General features: G+C 32.8%; 1 protein-coding gene across 3 annotated transcripts in view; it reads left to right on the forward strand.

Annotated features, from left to right (window-relative positions):
* Positions 1-19,496, forward strand: part of CSMD3 (CUB and Sushi multiple domains 3) — a 921,636-nt gene that overhangs the window by 657,317 nt on the left and 244,823 nt on the right. For all 3 annotated transcript variants that reach the window (XM_053661036.1, XM_053661038.1, XM_053661039.1), the window contains one exon: positions 13,341-13,532. In XM_053661036.1, the coding sequence (XP_053517011.1) occupies positions 13,341-13,532 (192 nt within the window). The remainder of the gene's footprint in view (positions 1-13,340; positions 13,533-19,496) is intronic.

Consider the following 19,496-nt stretch of genomic DNA (forward strand, 5'->3'; position numbering starts at 1 on the left):
TGGATTGGTAACCAAAAAGTGAATATGATACTGACATAATGAGATTGTTATTTTGTGTGTCATGTTATTGCATTCAGGAGGCTATGAAGGGGGTGATTTTATATTATAAAATATGAAGTATAATTAATAGTGGTTTGGAGCCATAATGAAGTATGAACTTTAGCTTTGTCATTGTAAAATACTTGATATATTAAATGCCTTAATTATACTACAGTAGCTGTCTTCTGTAGCCATATTCTTTTCAGTGGAATTACTTTCCAAATTAAAGTACTCTCTGATATTACATTTATCTCTAGCATTACAAAATTCATAGTAACAGGCCAGCTTTTTGCTGATAATTTATCAGTTATATGATTTGTTAATCTTATATGAAAGATGAAATATTTTGATTGAGAATGTCGTATGTGTAATATTAAAACATGACATGTTGGGACTTTAAATGCAATGGTATATTAAATTTTAAGATATTGATATTTGGTATTCTTGCGTTATAAACAAATTGCCTACAAATTTTAAGAAAATATTTAGAATAGCTCTTTGGATTAACTAGTAGATAGATAGCACATGGCTGAGTCTTAATTTTCTTTACAGTCTGAAAATCTCTCCCTTTTATAGTATTTTGAATAATTAGATCATCTATATTGAATGTAATTATTTATATAGTTGAGTTTCTCTAACTTACTATTATATATTTTTATGAGATCCACCTCTTTTTGTTCCTATTTTTACCATTATTTTGTGCTCCTCTATTAACTTATTATTTATACATTTTTATACTCGCTCTATTATTTGTAACATGCATTTTTCACTTTTCAAGACATATAATCAAATGATATTATACCATCTATCATATAATGTAAGAGCCTTACATTATTTCCAATTTTCCCTTCTATGTTTAGGGCATTGTTTTCATTTGTTTCACTTTTATGTATGCTAATACCACAGTATACATTTTTTAACTTTAAGCAGATAATTATATGCTAACTTTTTTTAAATGAGGCAAGGGACACATGACATATTTTTGTCAATAAATATTGTCCATTTTCACCACTTTTCTTCCATAGACTACTGGAAATTTTATCCATAGCAGTCAGACATAAATAAATAAATAAATAAATCCATCCATATTGGGAAAAAAGAAGTAAAACTGTCATTATTTGTAGCTGACATGATACTGTATATAGACAACTCTATAAAGATTCCACCAAAAAAGCTACTAGAACTGAAAAATGAATTCATTAGCAGGATACAAAATTAATATTTAGAAATTTGTTGCATATTTATATACCAATAATGAACTATCAGAAAAATAAATATAAAAAACCCACTTACAATTATGTCAAAAATTAAATATCTAGGAATAAATTTAACTAAGGTAATAAAAGACTTGTACCTGCAAAATTTTAAGACATTGAAGAAAGAATTTGAAGAAGATAAAAATAAATGGAAGCACATACTGTGCTTCTGGATAGGAAGAATTATCATCATTAAAATGTCCATAACACCCAACGCAATTTATACATTCAATGCAATACATATTAATATACCAATGACATTTTCATGGCACTAGATGAAATAATTTTAAAATTTATAGGGGATCACCAAAGACTGTGAATAGCCTTAGGAAATCTTGAGAAAGAAGAATAAATTTGGAGGTATTATTTCACCTGATACCAAACTATAATGTAAAGCTATAATAATTAGAAAAACATGGTATTGGCATAAAAACAGATACATAGATCAATGCAATGGAATAGAGAGCCAAGAAATAAACTCATACCCAAATGCTCAATTAATATTTGACAAAAGAGGCAAGAACCTACAATGGGGTAAATTAAAGATGGTCTATTAAATAAATGGTGCTGAGAAAATTGAGCAGGTACATGCAAAAAATGAAACTAGACCACTTTCTTATACTATATACAAGAATAAACTCAAAATGGATTAGAGACTTAACTGTAAGACTTGATACCATAAAATTCCTTGAAGAAAACATAGGCAGTAAAATTTCTGATGTGTGTCTTAGTAATATTTTGTTCTGATATATCTTTTTGGATAAGGAAGAAAATAAACACATGAGACTACATCAAACTAAAGTATTTGCACAAAAAAAGGAAACCATCAACAAAACAAAAGACCACCTACTGAACGAAAGATATTTCCCAATGATATATCCCATAAGGGGTTAATTCTCAAAATTTATAAAAATATCATACTACTGAAAAACAAAAAAAATGAAAACAATCTGTCACTAATCATCAGAAAAGTGCAAATTAAAAACACAATGCGATATCACCTTGCATCTGTCACAATGGTTGTCATCAATGAAACAACAAACAACAAACCCTGGTGAGAATATGGAGAAAAGGGAACCCTCATGCATTGCTGGTGGGATTGCAAATTGCTGCAACCAGTATGGAAAATATCATGGAGGTTCCTCAAAAAGTTAAAAAATAAACTACCTTAATATCCAGTAATTTTCTTTATATATATATAAAGACATCCATAACAATAATTCGAAAAGATATATGAGATCCATCTGGAAAAAGTACAGGCATTGTTAAAACAATGAGAATGGTTTATGTAATATTAGTGTAACCTGGCAGCCAAGAAGAGTGGACTGGAATGTGCATGTGTGAACAATCATGACTTCACTGTACTAGTTAGTGGGGGGCAAAACACCTCATAGAATGAGCATGAGTACTGTGTGGCTATCACATTAAAAAATGGCTGAATGAGAAGAGCAATGAATCTGTATAAATCCATGCATTAAGCTTGAACATTCCTCCATGGAGACTACTCAGATGATTCAGAAGGCCACAGCTCTGGAAGTAACCCAAGTGCTCATCAATAGACCATTGGATAAAATGTATGGTACATATATACAATGGAATATTACTTGGCTGTTAAAAGAATAAAATCTTGCCATGTGTGACAAAAGTAATGGACCTAGAGGACATTATGCTAAGTAAAATAAGTCAGCAACAAATACCATATGAGTTCATGTGTACAAACAAAGCAAAAACAGACTCATAGTTACAGAAAATACACTGAGGTTGCCAGAGGTGAGGGGGTTGGGGGCTGGGTGAAGAAAGTGAAAGGATTAAGAAGTACAATTAAGTAGTTTCAAAATTGCTCTTATGTTGAAGGGTGCTATGTAAATATGAAATATTGACTAGAACTATTGTCACTGTAAATCTTAAAGTCATTGATTGCCATGAAATAAAAATTTGTTTAAGAAAGGTATTCTGAAAAATAAATATTAAGTTTCTATGAAAGTATTTAAGCTGAAGTGCATATACATTGTTGTTGAACCAATCTAATTAAAATTTTCCATCATTAAAAAAATTAGCTGAAAATTTAGCAGAGACCTCAGCACCTATAGAGGAAAATCTTTCTTAGTTAAAAATAATATTGCCTATGCAGACATCTGTTGAACATCCCAACAACTTAAAAACACTTATAGCAATACTAATGAAAATAAGAATATGGAAAAATTGTTCACAAAAAGACTAAAATGTGTTAAATATAACTGAGAAATATATTCAAAAATATGGATGTACTACAAATGATTGTTTTGCTTCCATTACTCTTAATGTTTAGATAATTTATATAAAGAATGTGTTTCTTCTGCACAGGTATATGGCATTTTTAAGAAATTATTTTTTTACTTTTTAAATATATTTTATTGATTATGGCATTACAGTTCTATTTCCCCCCTTCATTCCCCTCCACCCTGCACACCCCTCCCCCACCATTCCCCCCTTTAGTTTATGACCACGTGTCACAAGTTCTTTAGATTCTATATTTCCCATACTATTCTTGCCTTCCCCCCTATCTATTTTCTACCTACCATCTATGCTACTTATTTTCTGTACCTTCTTCCCACTTCTCCTCCTCCCACTCCCCTATTGCTAACCCTCCATGTGATCCTAATTTCTATGGTTCTTGCTCCTGATCTAGCTGTCCTCTTAGTTTGTTTTTGTTGTAGATGTGGTCCTTAGTAGCTGTGAGTTTGCTGTCCTTTCACTGTTCATCTTTTTTATCTTCTTTCTCTTAGGTAAGTCCCTTTAACATTTTATATAATAAGGGCTTGGTGATGATAAACTCCTTGAATTTTATCTTATCTGAGAAGCACTTTATCTGTCCTTCCATTCTAAATGAAAGCTTTGCTATACAAGGGCTATTTTAAAAATAAAATAATTTCTGAATTATTTTATTTTTAAAATAGCTCTTGTATAGATAACTATTTTTGAAATTTTCATCACTAACAAAACAGTTGTTAGTCGTTGCATATTTTGATGAGATTGTTTAAATTATTTTTAGCTTCCTGTTTTGTTACCAGAATTTTTCAGTTTGAATGGCAAAAGGTGGCCTGATTTTAATACCCATTTTATTATATTAAAGCCATGTACACATCTGCAGTTCTTCTTAGATTGTGTTCCTTTGAAGGTCAAGGATGTTATAATGTTGATATTTTCCCCACAGAACTTTGCCCTGCACCTGGTTCTTAATACTTAGTAAATGTAAAATAATCTGATTGGATAGAAAAAAACAATAATGTAAAATTAAAAGCACACCAATGCTATATATGCACTGCCTGTCAGAAATGATGTAAAAGAAACGTATGTGGTTTTTCTTTGATTTTTGTTCATTAATTCTGATAATGCCCAAATATAAGAATTCTCTCTCACATTAGACCTTTATGTGTATTATCATTTATAACCTTTAGATATGAAATCAGTTTCCCATATAGATAATTTTGACAGACTTCAACCTAACATGCCTTTTGATTTCACAAAAATTATACCTATAATTTTACTCATGTCTCCCCACTTTTGGAGCATAATAATCAAGAAATATAGGGAGGTGTTTTCTCTTATTAAAATATGTCTCCAATATTAAGCAAAATATCTGGCTCACTGTGAGTACACAACAATTTACTGGTGAATTAAATAAATAAGTATATTTTGATAGGGATTTCTGTGTACTTAAAACACTGACTTCAAGGCTTCTTTTGCATCCTGTGCATTAAGCCACTTTGTTTCCCCCGTGAGTCGATGGGAATGACTATCACACTGCCATCTACTTTAACCTGACTTGCCATATCATTAGGTACAGCCTTAGAAACATAATGAAATTCTAAAGATAGCCATGTTGCTGAGTAGCTGGCAGAGTATAGACCTAATAATGATGTTGAACATTCTTTATAAAATTGATGGATCTTGTAAAAAGCAAGGGCTCAATCAAGGTCAAAATTCTCCAGGGTGAAATCCACCTCCAGGTTACCATCTGCATTTCAAATATGTTCTGATTGATTTGACTCTGGATGGGACTTCCTTCCAGGTTAAACATTCCTGTTACCCAACTTTATTTCCTTATAGACAGTGATGTGAAGAATATGGTGTCATTTCTTACTCAGTACAACAATATAAGACAATAAAAGTGGAAGAGAAGAATGTAAGACCCTGTGAATATCACATTTAAACTATGGCTTTTCTGAACTCTCCTCATACTACAAAAATACATAAAACGGCTTTATCTTTAGAGAAACTACACAGTGAATACTACAATAAAATTTACTCACCTTTAATGATTCATTTCAGAGTTGCTATTTCCTTAAAATTATGCAATATTGTTGTTACAGTGAAACATTGAGATTTTATCTGGTACTAACAACACAGGTAAAATATTCCTCTGCCAGTGTTATAGATGAGACAGCTAAAATTCGGAGAATGTCTACAACTTACTTAATCTCCCTTTCTTACTGTACTAGAGACTAAAATCTAGTGTGTCCTGCTTTTGTAATAAGTACCACTACTTAGTTAACAGTATGAAATTCAAGGTTTATCTTTTATGAAAGGTCTTAAGATAAAAAAAGTTTATACCATAGTGAACTTTCTGAATGAGAGGGACCTACAAGAACATATCGTGTGATTTTAGTGTATTTATTCTTTGCTATACAGAGCAATGCAGTAAGAAAACTAGAATGTTAATTCTCCTAGGGTCACTGAGATAGTAATGTAGGCTCTATCAATGAAAAATAGTTCAACCTATCACGCATAATTTTGTTCAAATCTATACATGCACTCATTAGGATTGTAAATTCTGTATTAGGTAAAGAGCATATTTCCAATTAAATTACACTCTATTAGATAAAAACAAATATAAAGTGAAAATTTAGAAATATATTTATAATATCAGTGAGTTATAACAATGATGAGAACTCAGTCATATCTTGTAATTCTTGGTACTCTTTTGTTCTGGAAACATCCTCAGGTTATCCAGATAGATTAAAGCAAATTAAAGTGTAATATTAATGTTCTTACCACATACTTGGAATAAATATTTCCCAGTGTCAGAAAATCATTGAAACAGAAAAAAAACTTTTTGGCGTACACTGAAATGATAAATTATACTTTTATTACTTTATCCATTCATTTACTTCACAAATATTTATTTAATGGGCTATTTTTAATTATTGTGGGAGATTTTCTCATTTTCTTATATGTAAGGACAATTTAAAGGACAAAGATTGTTTTGATAAAATCACATTATTTAATGACTGCAGTTAACTCAGTGAACTTAGATAATTGGTGAAGACTGAGGGCAATGTAAAAAAAAAATTAGGTAACATTTATATAAACTTTCTCAACTGAAGTATAGATTGCTTTCTAATGCATGCTGGGAGAGACACTTATATACAGAGACTGGCACAAATAGCACCCCTTTTCTTTTTTTAAAGATTTTATTTATTTATTTTTAGAGATTGGGAAAGGAAGGGCGAGAGAAACCTCAGTGTGTGGCTGTCTCTCATGTGCCCCCTTCTGGGGACCTGGCCCACAACCTTGGCATGTGCCCTAGACTGGGAATTGAACTGGGGATGACCCTTTTGTTCACAATCTGGCACTCACTCCACTGAGCCACACCAGCCAGGGCAGTATCCCCTTTCTTTTACACAATCTTCTATTACAAAATCAGAAGCATGTAACCATGTAACAACAATATCACTCTCAAGCACACCCTATGACATGTTAGGTGAAGTGTTCAAATTGTTGTCCATCTCATAAGAGGCATTCACATACCCTACCAAACACACTCAAGTGGGTGTTACTTCTACTGGACCCTGTATATTGGGTTGGCCAGAAGTCCATTTTATTTTTTCCATAAAATAAAAGACACATTTTCTGTTTTCACCAATAACTTTATTGATTTAGAAAATTTGAGTATGCTGGCTATCTCCTGTGTGGTATAGCATTATTTGTTCTCAGTTAATGTCTAGATTGGATTGCTACCAACTTCAACTGGTCTGCTCAACCGTGGAGTATCATCCAGGGAGAAAACCTGTAGTACGTGACTTTGCAAACCACTTGTGACATGTTTGATCAGCCACAGCACCTTCTCCACACACTGCACAAATCTTTTTTTTTTGTTTTTGCATTTCAGTTGTGTTTTTACCTTTCTTGAAATAATATGCCAAAATTGTTGTGTATTTCCCTTCATCTTCAATATTAAAATGGCTACACAAAAACATACCAATTTTGAGGGATCTTTTTAATGCACACTGATATGACTCTGTCACAGTGCAATCTAACAAAATTGTTTTGAGTGATGCTAAAGACAGCTAAGTGCTATCAGAGCAATCTTATAGAAAAAAACAAATGAACATTTAGGCCAACCCAATAATTAACAAAAGAACAGCATACATGTCTTATAAAAGTGTTCCTGGTGTATACAACAGTAGTTATGAAATTATTACTTCTGCTTGTCTGTCTTTTTTGTCATATTCTGGGTCTTGAGAGTTATTAAGAAAAACTGCTATGGATAGGAGTTGTTTTTGGTAGAATAAATAGTCCCATTTTGAAAGCAAAAATTTGTCATTACAAATTTATTTTAAACTTCTCCTAGTAACCAGATACAAAACTCATTTTGTTAGAAATAATACTTCATGAACATTTTGTGTTTTAGCTTTATAGTGTAAACTTAGCCTCTACAGAAATATTTTACATACTAAATGCTCTCCACAGAGAGTTATTATTATAACTATTTTATTGGTATCCATTCTATATTAACTTTCCTTCATGTTGAACAAGTACTTTGTATCTCTTACTTAGATAAACAGAGATTTCAGTTTGACACAATATGTACTAATGCAGTCTTGTGAATAAGACTATAAAATTGATAATTCTTTTAGTAAAAGGAGTGATTAATTACACTTAAATATTATGTGGATTTTTATATTACTCCAATAGCATGATAGGCAGGTAGAGAGTTGGTCTTTTGATTTTAAAATGACATTTAAAGATTAAGAACATTTTAGAAATTTTAATTTAACTAATCATATTATTTGAGCTTTGTATTATTGAGATTAAGTATTCATATCATTTGAGTTTATATAGGCCACACTTTAAGTACATTTTATTAGGAAGTTTCTATCACTTTTACTTAAGAAATATCCCTTTGATAAGGTCTCATGTTTGCATTCCCACTTTAATTGCCAAAGTAAGTATGTGATGTTGGGGAAGTTTTTTATATCCTTTAAAAGCTTCAATTTTCTCACTGAAAAAAATATGGTTAATAATAGTAGCCCCACTTCTTGTGAATCAACTGAGCTACAGCTCACAGTATAGTGCTTTTTTAAGATAGTGTTATATATATATATATATAGTATATATATAGTAGTTTATATATATATATGTATATATATAGTAGTTTATATATATATATATATATATATAAACTACTCACATACTCTCCTACTTATATATCTTTCCCTATGACTATTATCATTTCTGTTTAGTAATCAGCTAGTGTAAGGAATATTATTGACAGTTATGTGAAGACTAGCCCCTTGATCATTCCTATTTTGAGAGGAAAGAAAAAAGAAAGGAATGTTATCTTTTATTATCAATGACATAAGGTTTTCCAAGTTAAATTCAAGCTATATTTGGATGCTATAGCATATGAGCCTATTAGATGTATTTTCCAGAATGTTCTGGCCATGGTTTTATTACAGATGAGACAGCAAGACCCCTTATCTTTGCTGGAATTTCTGCTTGTTGTACACATTTATGTCATAAAAATGCAGAAATGAGCAGCATATTTAAACCTAATAGAACAAATACAGATAGTCATTTTATGCATTACATTAGAAGCAATTTGAGGAAATTAAGACAATAAATAATAATTTTCTGTCAGTGATAAATATATTTTTGATATATAATTTTATTATGTTTAAAGTAGTTGATAAAATAAAATGCTTACTTGCCAAAAAAGTGTTCATTTTATAAAAGACAACCTGTATCTTATTTTAGAACAGGAGAGAATAGAGATGGTCAAACATCTACTTGAAAACATATATAACAACAAAAAATGCAAATAAGAATTATATATTTTAAGAATTGTATGTCCCTTAAAAGTGAAAAATAAGTATTAAATAAAATTATTAATTGATTTTAACATGTGACTAATACTTTATTAAGTTCCAACATCATGTAATTGTTTTTTAACCATCCATATAAGTATGTGAGATTATTTCACTCCAAATTTCCAAGGAGACATAGCATGCCTCTCTCTAAATGACTCTCTATTTTTTTCAAAGGTTACAGTTCCTATCTGATATAAAAAACAAGAATGATTGACACTAAAATTATTATAATTTTGTCTACCCACAAACACAAAATGTAACCATTATGGTGTTCAAACTTTGAATAAGCAAACAAGACAATAGTGTTTATAGCAAGTAATTGTTCCTGTGTGTATTTAACTAATTGGTTTTAGAACTCAAGTAATTGCAAGAGAAAAAAACTTCTTTGGTCTTTCATTAAAGCCTGTCATTTTCTATTGTGCCTTCAAATCTTACTACTAATGTGTTTGTTAATTAAGAGAAAAAAACAATAGGTACTAACCACTTCTTTCTTTGGGTCAAACAGACCCAGAAACAAATGCATATTTCCACATATACTAGCTTCCATCTCACGTACTATACATTATCTTGTTATAGCTACTTGGTTCCACTTTAGGCACAGTAAATCTGACTATAGAGCAGCAACATTTCCCCCTCAGGTTCAGCTGGGACATGATTATAGCAACTGCTTCAATTTTAATATGTGTTTGTAACATTGTTATACGGAGACTTTTACTTTTGAGGATGTGACTTTTGAGATTCAGACTTCTTGCAGACACAGAATCCAGCATACGTGAAGCCTCAAAAAAAATGAAGTTTTCTCATAATTTCTTGTTATTACTACTTTTCAGTTTAAAAGCTATAGCACATTTCCCATTTATGTCACTTCAAGAAAAACATTAATTAATGAGTTTATCACAAAAACAGTTTACAAAAACTATTGGTATTGAAAGGTTATCATTGCCCGGACTGTGCGTGCCTTATGGACACTCCCCTAAAGATCACAGTTAGTTGTACAGAACAAATTAATATGGGAATTGGAATCAAGACCCCATCCCTCTTCTCTAGATATTCTCCAGTATAAGTTCAATTTTTATCTTATGAACAATTAAAAACAAATCTCTCAAAAATATATTACTTAAATAAAGGTCGATTTAAATATTTTTGAAGAGGATTCTGATATATGCTACCTGTAGCTTTTTTACTTATGGATGTAATCCACCCTTTTTCATAATTTATTAATGTGGTTCATCATTTTACTTTAGCTGAGGGGAGAAGCTGCATCTCTGGGACAGTGGCAGCCAGAAGAGGGCAGGGTGGTGGTCTGGTGCAAGGTTCAAGGATGTGGTTTCTGAGATCGGGTTGTTTCCGGTCGTGGTTCTGGACTCTTTGGTTGCAATATCGGAGAGGCTAGTCCGCCTAGACCTTAGTTTCTCACTTATAAAGTGAAGATAATAGTGACACTTGACTCATAGGTTTCATAAAATAATTAAAAATTGTATGTGTAAAGTCCCAATTTTAGTCCATTGATCAGAATCACTAGTTTATCAGTAAAGTGAAGCAAGAGTATAAGAGTTCTGATTCAATAGGTTTTGCTTTATTTAAGTGATTAGTAAAATGACATTTGAGTCTACATTTGTCATCCTTTAAAAAAATACAACCCTTTGAAAAAGAAACATTTTTATTCTTCCAAAGTTCTAAACAAAATGTGTGGGTATATATGTATGTATATAATGTATATACAACTACTTTTTGCTGTCATTGCTGATTTTATACATACCATCAATATTCCCTCTTTTCTAAGTTTTAAATTTGCAAAGTCCTTTTATTTTTCACACAACTTTGAGAGTCAGGATATTACAATGCTGTGTACAGATTTTCTGGTTTCTTTTTTGTTAGGTGTATTAGAGAGATAAGTTAGAATAAATTTTACAGATGGATTAACACATTGATTAATCTATCTATCATCTATCTATCTGTCATCTATCTATCATCTATCTATCTATCTATCTATCTACATGTCTACTTACCTTCCCACTCACCTACTAGGAATGTATCCAATAGAATCTATTAGTACCACTATGATACAAAACAATTTGATGTCTGTTCAATTCTATTTGCGTCTGCTCATTTCTTGTTTGTATGTCTAGCACCTAGCACAATGTCTGAGATATATTGTTAGTAAGTGAATGAATGAATGAGTATAAGTTCATTCATTCAGTGAAAAAAAGTCTGTAAACCAGCAATTTGTCTCATTACTTTAATATGCAACTCATAAAATAATTTGTAGAAGTTCTGAATCCTACATTTGTGAATATAATTTAATAATGGCTTAAGTGGATATTTTAATAGCTTCTTAGTCTTGATACTTAATTGGCATATGCTTTAGGGTAAATGTACTTGGAAATAATTCAAAATAATATTTTTCATTAACCTACATAATTGGATTTAACTCTATTATTAAATGTGCTATATCCTGTGCATAGAAAAATGTTACTTTCCCATTGTTTCATACTACCCCCTCTACTGATGTGCTTAAAGTTTTAAATTTTAGATCACTTTAGGTTTACCTGAAGTTGTAAGACATAATAAAGCTAGATCCTGTATACTTTTTACCCAGTTTACTCCAGTAACAATTCTTACACAACTGTAGCACAATGTCACAACCAGAAAACTGACCTACGAACCACTGATCCTATTTAGATTTTACTAGTTTTAAATATTCATGTGGGTGTTTATTTAGCTCTATGTAGATTTGTATGACAACCGCCAGTACACCAAGATGCAGTGCAGGTCGTCACAAGAATCTCTCGTGTTACTTTTATAAACATAGTCACCTCCTTCCATCTTCAACCCCCAAACACCTGGTAATGACTAACCTGTTTTCCATCTTCGTGATTTTGTCACTTCGAGAATGTTATGTGGATTTAATCAAACAGTGCATAACCTTTTGGTGTATATTCTCACCCAGCATAGTTCCCTTCAGAACCATTCAAGTTGTCATGTGTATACCATTCTTTCTTATTGCTGAGTAATTTTCTGTGATATGAATTGCCACAGTTTAATTAGTCAGCTTTTGAAAGGCTTTTGGGTCATTCCTAGTTTTCAACTAGTGCTAATAAAGCTGCTATGAACATCTGTGTTCACGTTTTTATATGGACATAGTTTTTATTTCTCTGGGGTAAATGGGCAAGACTACAATTATTGAGTGGTATGATAAGCACATGTTTGGTTTTGCAAGAAACTGCCATGCTTCCTTTTAGAGTGACTGTACCATTTTACATTCCCACCAGCAACGGATAAGTAGTTTAATTTTCTCCAGAACCTTGTCAGCATTTGGTATTACCTAATTTTTTATTTTAGCCATTCTAATAGGTATGTATTAATATTTCATTGTGGTTTTAATTTGCATTTCCTAATGGCTAATGAGGTTGAATGTATTTTCATGTGCCATCTGGAATCCTCTTCACTGAAATGTTTTTTTGTTGTTGTTTATTTTGTAATTAGATTTTTTTCTTCTGCTTCTTTGGTTTTCTTTTTTTTTTTTTTTTTTGTAGATGGGTTTCAAGAGTCCTTTATATACATATAGATACAAATCCTTTGTGGAATATATTTCATGCAGACATGTTCTCCCAGCATGCATCTTTCTTTTCATACTTCTCACAGTATCTTTCACAGAGCATCTAGTAATTCTTAGTAAATCTACTATTTAGCTACTGAAATGCCATACTCCTTCCTGAAATAATTTAGCACACAAGTTACTTAACTAACATATTTTTAAAATATTTATTGTATGGGCATTAAAGATCGGCTGAAGGATTTTTAATTTTCTAGAAGCACATAGGTATGTGGAAGGTTCTAAACTCTAGTGTCTGGAACTGTGGAATTGATTTGGCACCTTCAAAACTGAAGTTGTGTTTCTATCTTTTAATAGGTTCTGTCGCCACTGCGTGTCGCGATCCAGGTGTTCCCATGAACGGAACTCGAAATGGCGATGGCCGAGAACCTGGGGACACTGTTGTCTTTCAATGTGACCCTGGATATGAACTTCAAGGAGAAGAAAGAATAACCTGCATTCAGGTAGAAAATCGGTACTTCTGGCAGCCCAGCCCACCAGTCTGTATAGGTATGAATTAAAGAACAATTAAAATTTTATATAAGTATAAAATGGTTATACATGGCCATTGGTATCATTAATTAAGAACAGTATTCTAGAACAGGCCCTAATATGAAAGTCAAATATTTCAGAGGCTTGTGAACCTTCAAAAAATGTACAATGACCCTTATTTAAATGATCATGATTTTCCTCTTAGGGACAAGTCCACAATTTTATTAGATTCTCAGTGGTTCTAAAATCCTTTAAAAAGTTAAGAAACAAAGCTCTTGAAAAATCCTGATCTTTCTTTATCTACTATATAAATGCAGTTATATACTGCTTTTAGTATTTAAACAGTGGTTTAGGCTACATTTTAAATGGGCCGTACTGATTTTGCCTCTACAGTAGTTATTCCTTCTAAGAAAAAAATGTTATTGGAACTTAAGCTTGTGCCTCAAAACTTTGACTTTTTCATTCAATTTATGTATTTGAAAAGAATATGAGTTCTGAGTTTGGTGATCTAAGGAGCTTTAGCTGCTTTGTTCTCGCCTTTAACTCTCTGCTTCTAGTCCCCATGCTCTGCTCTTGAGTCCCCTAGTTAGACTCCAGAAAATGAAAGAGCATTTATTTCATTGTTGTACTGGGCCCGAGAAAAAAGTTAGAGGGATATACCCGCTTTGGAATAAAAACAGTGCAAAACTTGCTATATAGTCTTTGTTTCAAAATCTCATTGTTAACTTTTTACATTAAACTAATTTAATCTCCAACCTTTTAGCCTGAGTATTTTAGAATTGGTGTCATTTAAATTTATGATACACTTTCACCAATGTATGTGCTCTCCGCTCAAAGTTTTATTTGTTCACATGCTCTATTTCTAACTCCACTGTGAACAGCTTAAGAGAAGATTCCATAGCTTGTTTATCCTTGTATTTATTATACTATTTAGAAGAGACAAAATGGTATATTTTTATACTTATTTAAGAGAGAAAGCCTTATATTTTTACTAAATCACACCCATAAATGCATTTTAAATAATCATTTTATAGTATTTTTAAAACATAATAGTTTAAGTAGCGAGTCAGTGAACACATTCAATGACTCGATTTAGATTTATTTTACCAATTTTGTAATTTTTATACTAGAGTTGCAAACTCAAAATTTATTAGTCACTCAGTATATTGTAGGTACTGACTTAAACATTGAGAATTTATTAGTAAAACATAATAGTTCCTTGTTCTTGTGCAGCCACTTTCTAGTGAAGTGAAAATAAAAAATCAAAACTGTCACATCACATTTTCTGTATTTTGTATGTTGGTATTTAAAAAAACACTTGATTCACAAAACAAAACATATTCAGTAGCTCAGCCCAGGCAGGGAGAGGGCAGACAGTTCTAGACTTCTGTGGAAAATGAAGCACCTGTCAAAGGAAAATCATTATAGAGATTTTTTAAAGCACAGAATAAGAGCATAGTTGGAACCATTTCTGCTTTAGCCATATGTCTCTCTGCACTTTATTATTTCCATTTACACCTCTTCATGTCCCACTGCAAGATTCTAAGTCATCAAAATTAACTAATTTATGTTTATTATAACAGACTCATAGAAGCAAGCAATACATATTTATAAAGAAAAAAAACTGGAACAGTGAAGTTTTTGTTTATTTACTACTCAGTTAACCTAAAGAACTGCCATTAAATTACAATGTCATGTTCCAATGAATGGGATTTAACTGAGTATCTCACAAAGAGAATTTTTGTGTAAAGAGCAAGTGACAAAACACCACAGATTTACTATAGAACTTCTTGTTCATCGTGATTCTTAGATTTGGTTAATAGGGTGTTGCTTTGCAGAATAACCAGAAGGACTCTATTATAGGTTTTTATGTTTAGAATTCTAAAATGCTGAACAACTTTTTACTGAATTTCTAGTAATCACTAAAATAAAAAAGAAAAAAAATTGAGATTAGCTGTTATAAAATTCCATTTATAGACAAGACAAGTGAGTCCTTACTCTAGGGAAAAAAAAAACAGTTGAACACTAAATCTTACCTAAATTCAGCTGATTGTGGAAGGTTTTTGTGTGGATTATGGTGCTGCATATTATTTTTGGTAGGAAAAGATAGCTTGAGGGGAAGATATGCATTAGAGTTTCTCTGAGGAAGAAAATAACCTAAAAATAAAATGTCTGAAAAATTGCTAAGGCTGCAGAAAGCTTGACCTCTGCAACTGATAAGAAAGAACTCCATGATTGGAAACACTATGCCGAAGATTAAACCCTGAACTTTTTCAGAAACTCCATATGTCTATGTCTCAGGCCCTGGAGCATAAAGCATTTTGCTTGCATGTAGAAGTAGTCAGCCTCATGGCGAGTACTAAGCAGAAGGATGTCATCTTTACGAGAGTTAATAGAATTCATTCCCACAAAATTGACAGTATGAAGATTACTGTGACTTTGCTAAAGGGAAAGTAGGAGCACTCAATATGAAAGTAAATAACAAAGACATCAGTGTGGGTGGGCTGCCAAGATAGACAGTAAACACAAATAAAATTGCAGAGGGGTGAATAATTAAAAATATTTTAAAACAGTTATCAATAGTGGCCTGTATAACTGCCTCATAAGAAACTACACTCAGAAAAAATTATCAATGTCCAAATTTCATGGAACCTAACTGAACATTTAATCTATAAATCTATTTGACTTACAGAGAATTTTATTCTTCGTGCTGTAGCATTAGATGCATTAAAAATATGCATTTTTCAAATAGTATTAAAGTTGAGTGTCTTTAAGGCAAAGAAAATTTTCCTTACTCACTGAGTGTTTGAAATATATAAATGTCAAATAATAGTTTTCATTATTTCAATGGCTTTTGCAGATTTTCAGGATCAATTACATCAAATCAGAAAACCTTGATAAATAATTTAAATAATAGAATTTTAAAATTTTTATAGGATCTTATACTCGAATATAACATAATCATGAACTATATCCAGTAAAATACTTAAAATGTATGTAATATATATTTTATGAGAAAGGATATACCTACATAAGTATATATATGAATGTGCACATGTGTATAAAATTTATAATAAAAACACCAGCGTTCCCTGTAAAAAATAAGAAAAAGTGAAGGAACTTACTTTTACTCCCACAACTTAAACACATGAAAATAAGCACAAGAAACATTTTGCTATTATTTCTGCCTTTTGTGTATATATACTTACATATATATTTGTTATTATGACACATATTTTCTACTTTTTTCAAATTTACATTGATTTTTACAAGTATCAAAGGCAAAATATGGTATTATTTTTATCAAAACATATAGGTGCAAATTAGACTTGCACATTCATCTGTAGTCATCTTAACTATGTTCATAATCCATACAAAGGGCCGCTACCAGTTCCACAAACATGTATGGAATGTACAGTATGTGCTGAATCTGGGGTATTAAGTAGCATACAAGTCACAGTCTTAATCTCATAGATTACTGATGAATTCCAACACCTGAAAGGAATATTTAAATAAAATATCATAAGAGAAATAAAGGAGATAGGCAGAGGTTGCTATGTGTACAAAGTGCACTGGAGGCAGTTTAAGCAGACCCCAGACTGGAAATTTCCAAGAAACTTTCTAGAGGCAGAGTCTTGAAATGTAAATAAGAGCTATATTATAAGTACAGAGAGGCAAAAGGCATTTTAGGAAAAACAAATTGTATGGGCAAGTACATGGAAGCAACAGGACCTCTAAGCAGCTTGGTGGGATTTGAGTATAAATTATGTCTAGAGCAGTGGTTGAATCAAATGGAAAGATCGCAGGGACTAGATTCTGAAATCTGTGCTAGAGCTAAGGCAATATCTTTTAAGTGATGTGGAACAACTTCAGAATTTTGTACTTGAGCATCTTATAATTAGCTGTTTCTAGTAAAGGAGAGAGGAACTGGCGGAAACTAGAAGCATGGGAAACAAGAAGCCATAGCAGTAATTCTGGAGGCAGATACAAAGGTCAGATCTAGAAAGATGCTATTAGGCAGGGAGAGAAGAGATGGGATGAAAAATACCCACAAGGATCAGGGAGGTGGAGTCTTGGATTGGATTAGACACAAGTATGCAATGAAGAAAAGAGGAGAAGAATTTTATGTCTCTAACTAGGGAATATAGGTGGATAATAGTGCTAATCAAACAATGAAGGAATTCGAAAGAAAAATCAAATTTGAGTTGAGGTTTGGACACATTGTATATTCTGTGTTTCATGTACCTATAGGCTATCAGGCAGAGATCTCTATAGGTAGAGATAACCAGTGTGCATTTGGGCATATGGTCTAGAATTAAGCAGAGAAATCTGACAGATAGGAAGAAAAGTCCTCCATGTATAATCAAAGACAAAGTAAAAAAAATGGATATGGTTAACTAAGAAAAATGTAATAGAGTGAAAATTAGAGATGACTAGGTAAGAAATGTAGGGGAATAACAAAACAGTAAGATGAAATGAAAGAAAAGTTTCTTGGCAATGAAACAGGTCTATACAAAGACAATTAGGAGTTCCCAAAACAAAGACAGTAAAATTAATGTAGTCAACAGTTAAGGATGACTACAGATATGAAGATAAAGGCAGGAAAGTCTCCTTTGTATGAGTCAGTGGACAAGTCATTTCAGGGAGAGTGGAGATGCCTTTGTATTGTCGGCAAGGGAGCTAGCCATGACTGGTGAGAGAACGAGAGGTGAAAAAGTACCAACTAAAGACATCTAGATCCCTAAGCAACACAGAAGTCATTGTGTCTCTCCAAATATAACTTATTAGGAAAATAAGGTTTCTCAAAACAAACACTTAGGTGCTTTTCTTTAAAATATAACACAAGAAACCATACTTCCCAGTGGTGACTTGCTTTACTAATCATGTTAGTCAGCCTATGGGTAAATACAGCATGTAGATAAGAAAGAAACAATGTGGTCAGATCTGGTTTTCAAAAGTTTCCTTGTAAAATAGAAAGTAAATTTGAAACCAATAAAGAGGGACTTTTATTTAAAAAGAATGATGTCAGGGGAGGGCAGTGGGGGCAGGGACTGCTGTGACAGGGAGACCCATGTGGCCCTGAGATGTCCCAGCATCCCGAGTTAGGAGAGAGGCATTTTGCTCTTATAGACAGGAGCACACAAGGCCAGAAAGAACCAGGTATGGGGATGTGGGATGCAAGGGTGGCCAGGCAGGATAGTAGATCAGAGAATGTTGTACCATGTCCAGCTGTTTCTCAGGAGGGGTTGTGTTCTGGCTCAAGGCTAAGGGTGGGCCAAATTCAGGGGCAAAAAGGAATGAGAGAAATTTAACCCTACTTTGGTTACGGGGCATTTAATGCTGATGGATCTGGGTGCACAAACAGCTCAGTTAACCAGCTGAGGCAAACCGTGGGAATTTTCAGGGTTTGTGTCTGGGCTCATCACAGGAAAATGAAGGGGACGGGTTATTGCAAGGGTCCCTATCCTCTGCCACGGGCCGCTACCAGTTTGTGGCCTGTTAGGAACAGAGCCACAAGCCAAGCTCACCTGAGCTCCCCTCTGCCTCCTGTCACCCACCCACTAGCCCACAGAGGGTGAGCCATCGAAGCTCACCTGAGCTCTACCTCCTATGTCCCGTCCAAGTCAGTCCCCTGCTGTCCTCCCTGCCCCCCCCACCTTCTAGTAAACTGGTCCCTGGTGCCAAAAATAGCAAACTCATTGACTCATTTAACCCCACTAAAAATGATGAGGGGATTTTTAAAGTAACCCTCAGGTAAAAAATTAAACACTTTTTAGGGACATTATTTTATTTTTAAGATAAAAGAGCCTTGAGTATTCTGTGGACAAGGGGAAGAAGCCAGAGGGTACAGGAGATAAATGAGCAAAGTTCTGCAGAAGAAAGAGGGGTTGTGTGACCAGGTTGAGGATGTTATCCTGCTAAATTTACCGGGTTGATTGTGTTATCCTACCAAGACTGAGGCACTGAGGCCAGGGTAGTGAG

This window comes from Artibeus jamaicensis, unplaced genomic scaffold, assembly GCF_021234435.1.
Source record: "Artibeus jamaicensis isolate MK-2021 breed Jamaican fruit bat unplaced genomic scaffold, CSHL_Jam_final scaffold_916, whole genome shotgun sequence".
Taxonomy (NCBI): domain Eukaryota; kingdom Metazoa; phylum Chordata; class Mammalia; order Chiroptera; family Phyllostomidae; genus Artibeus; species Artibeus jamaicensis.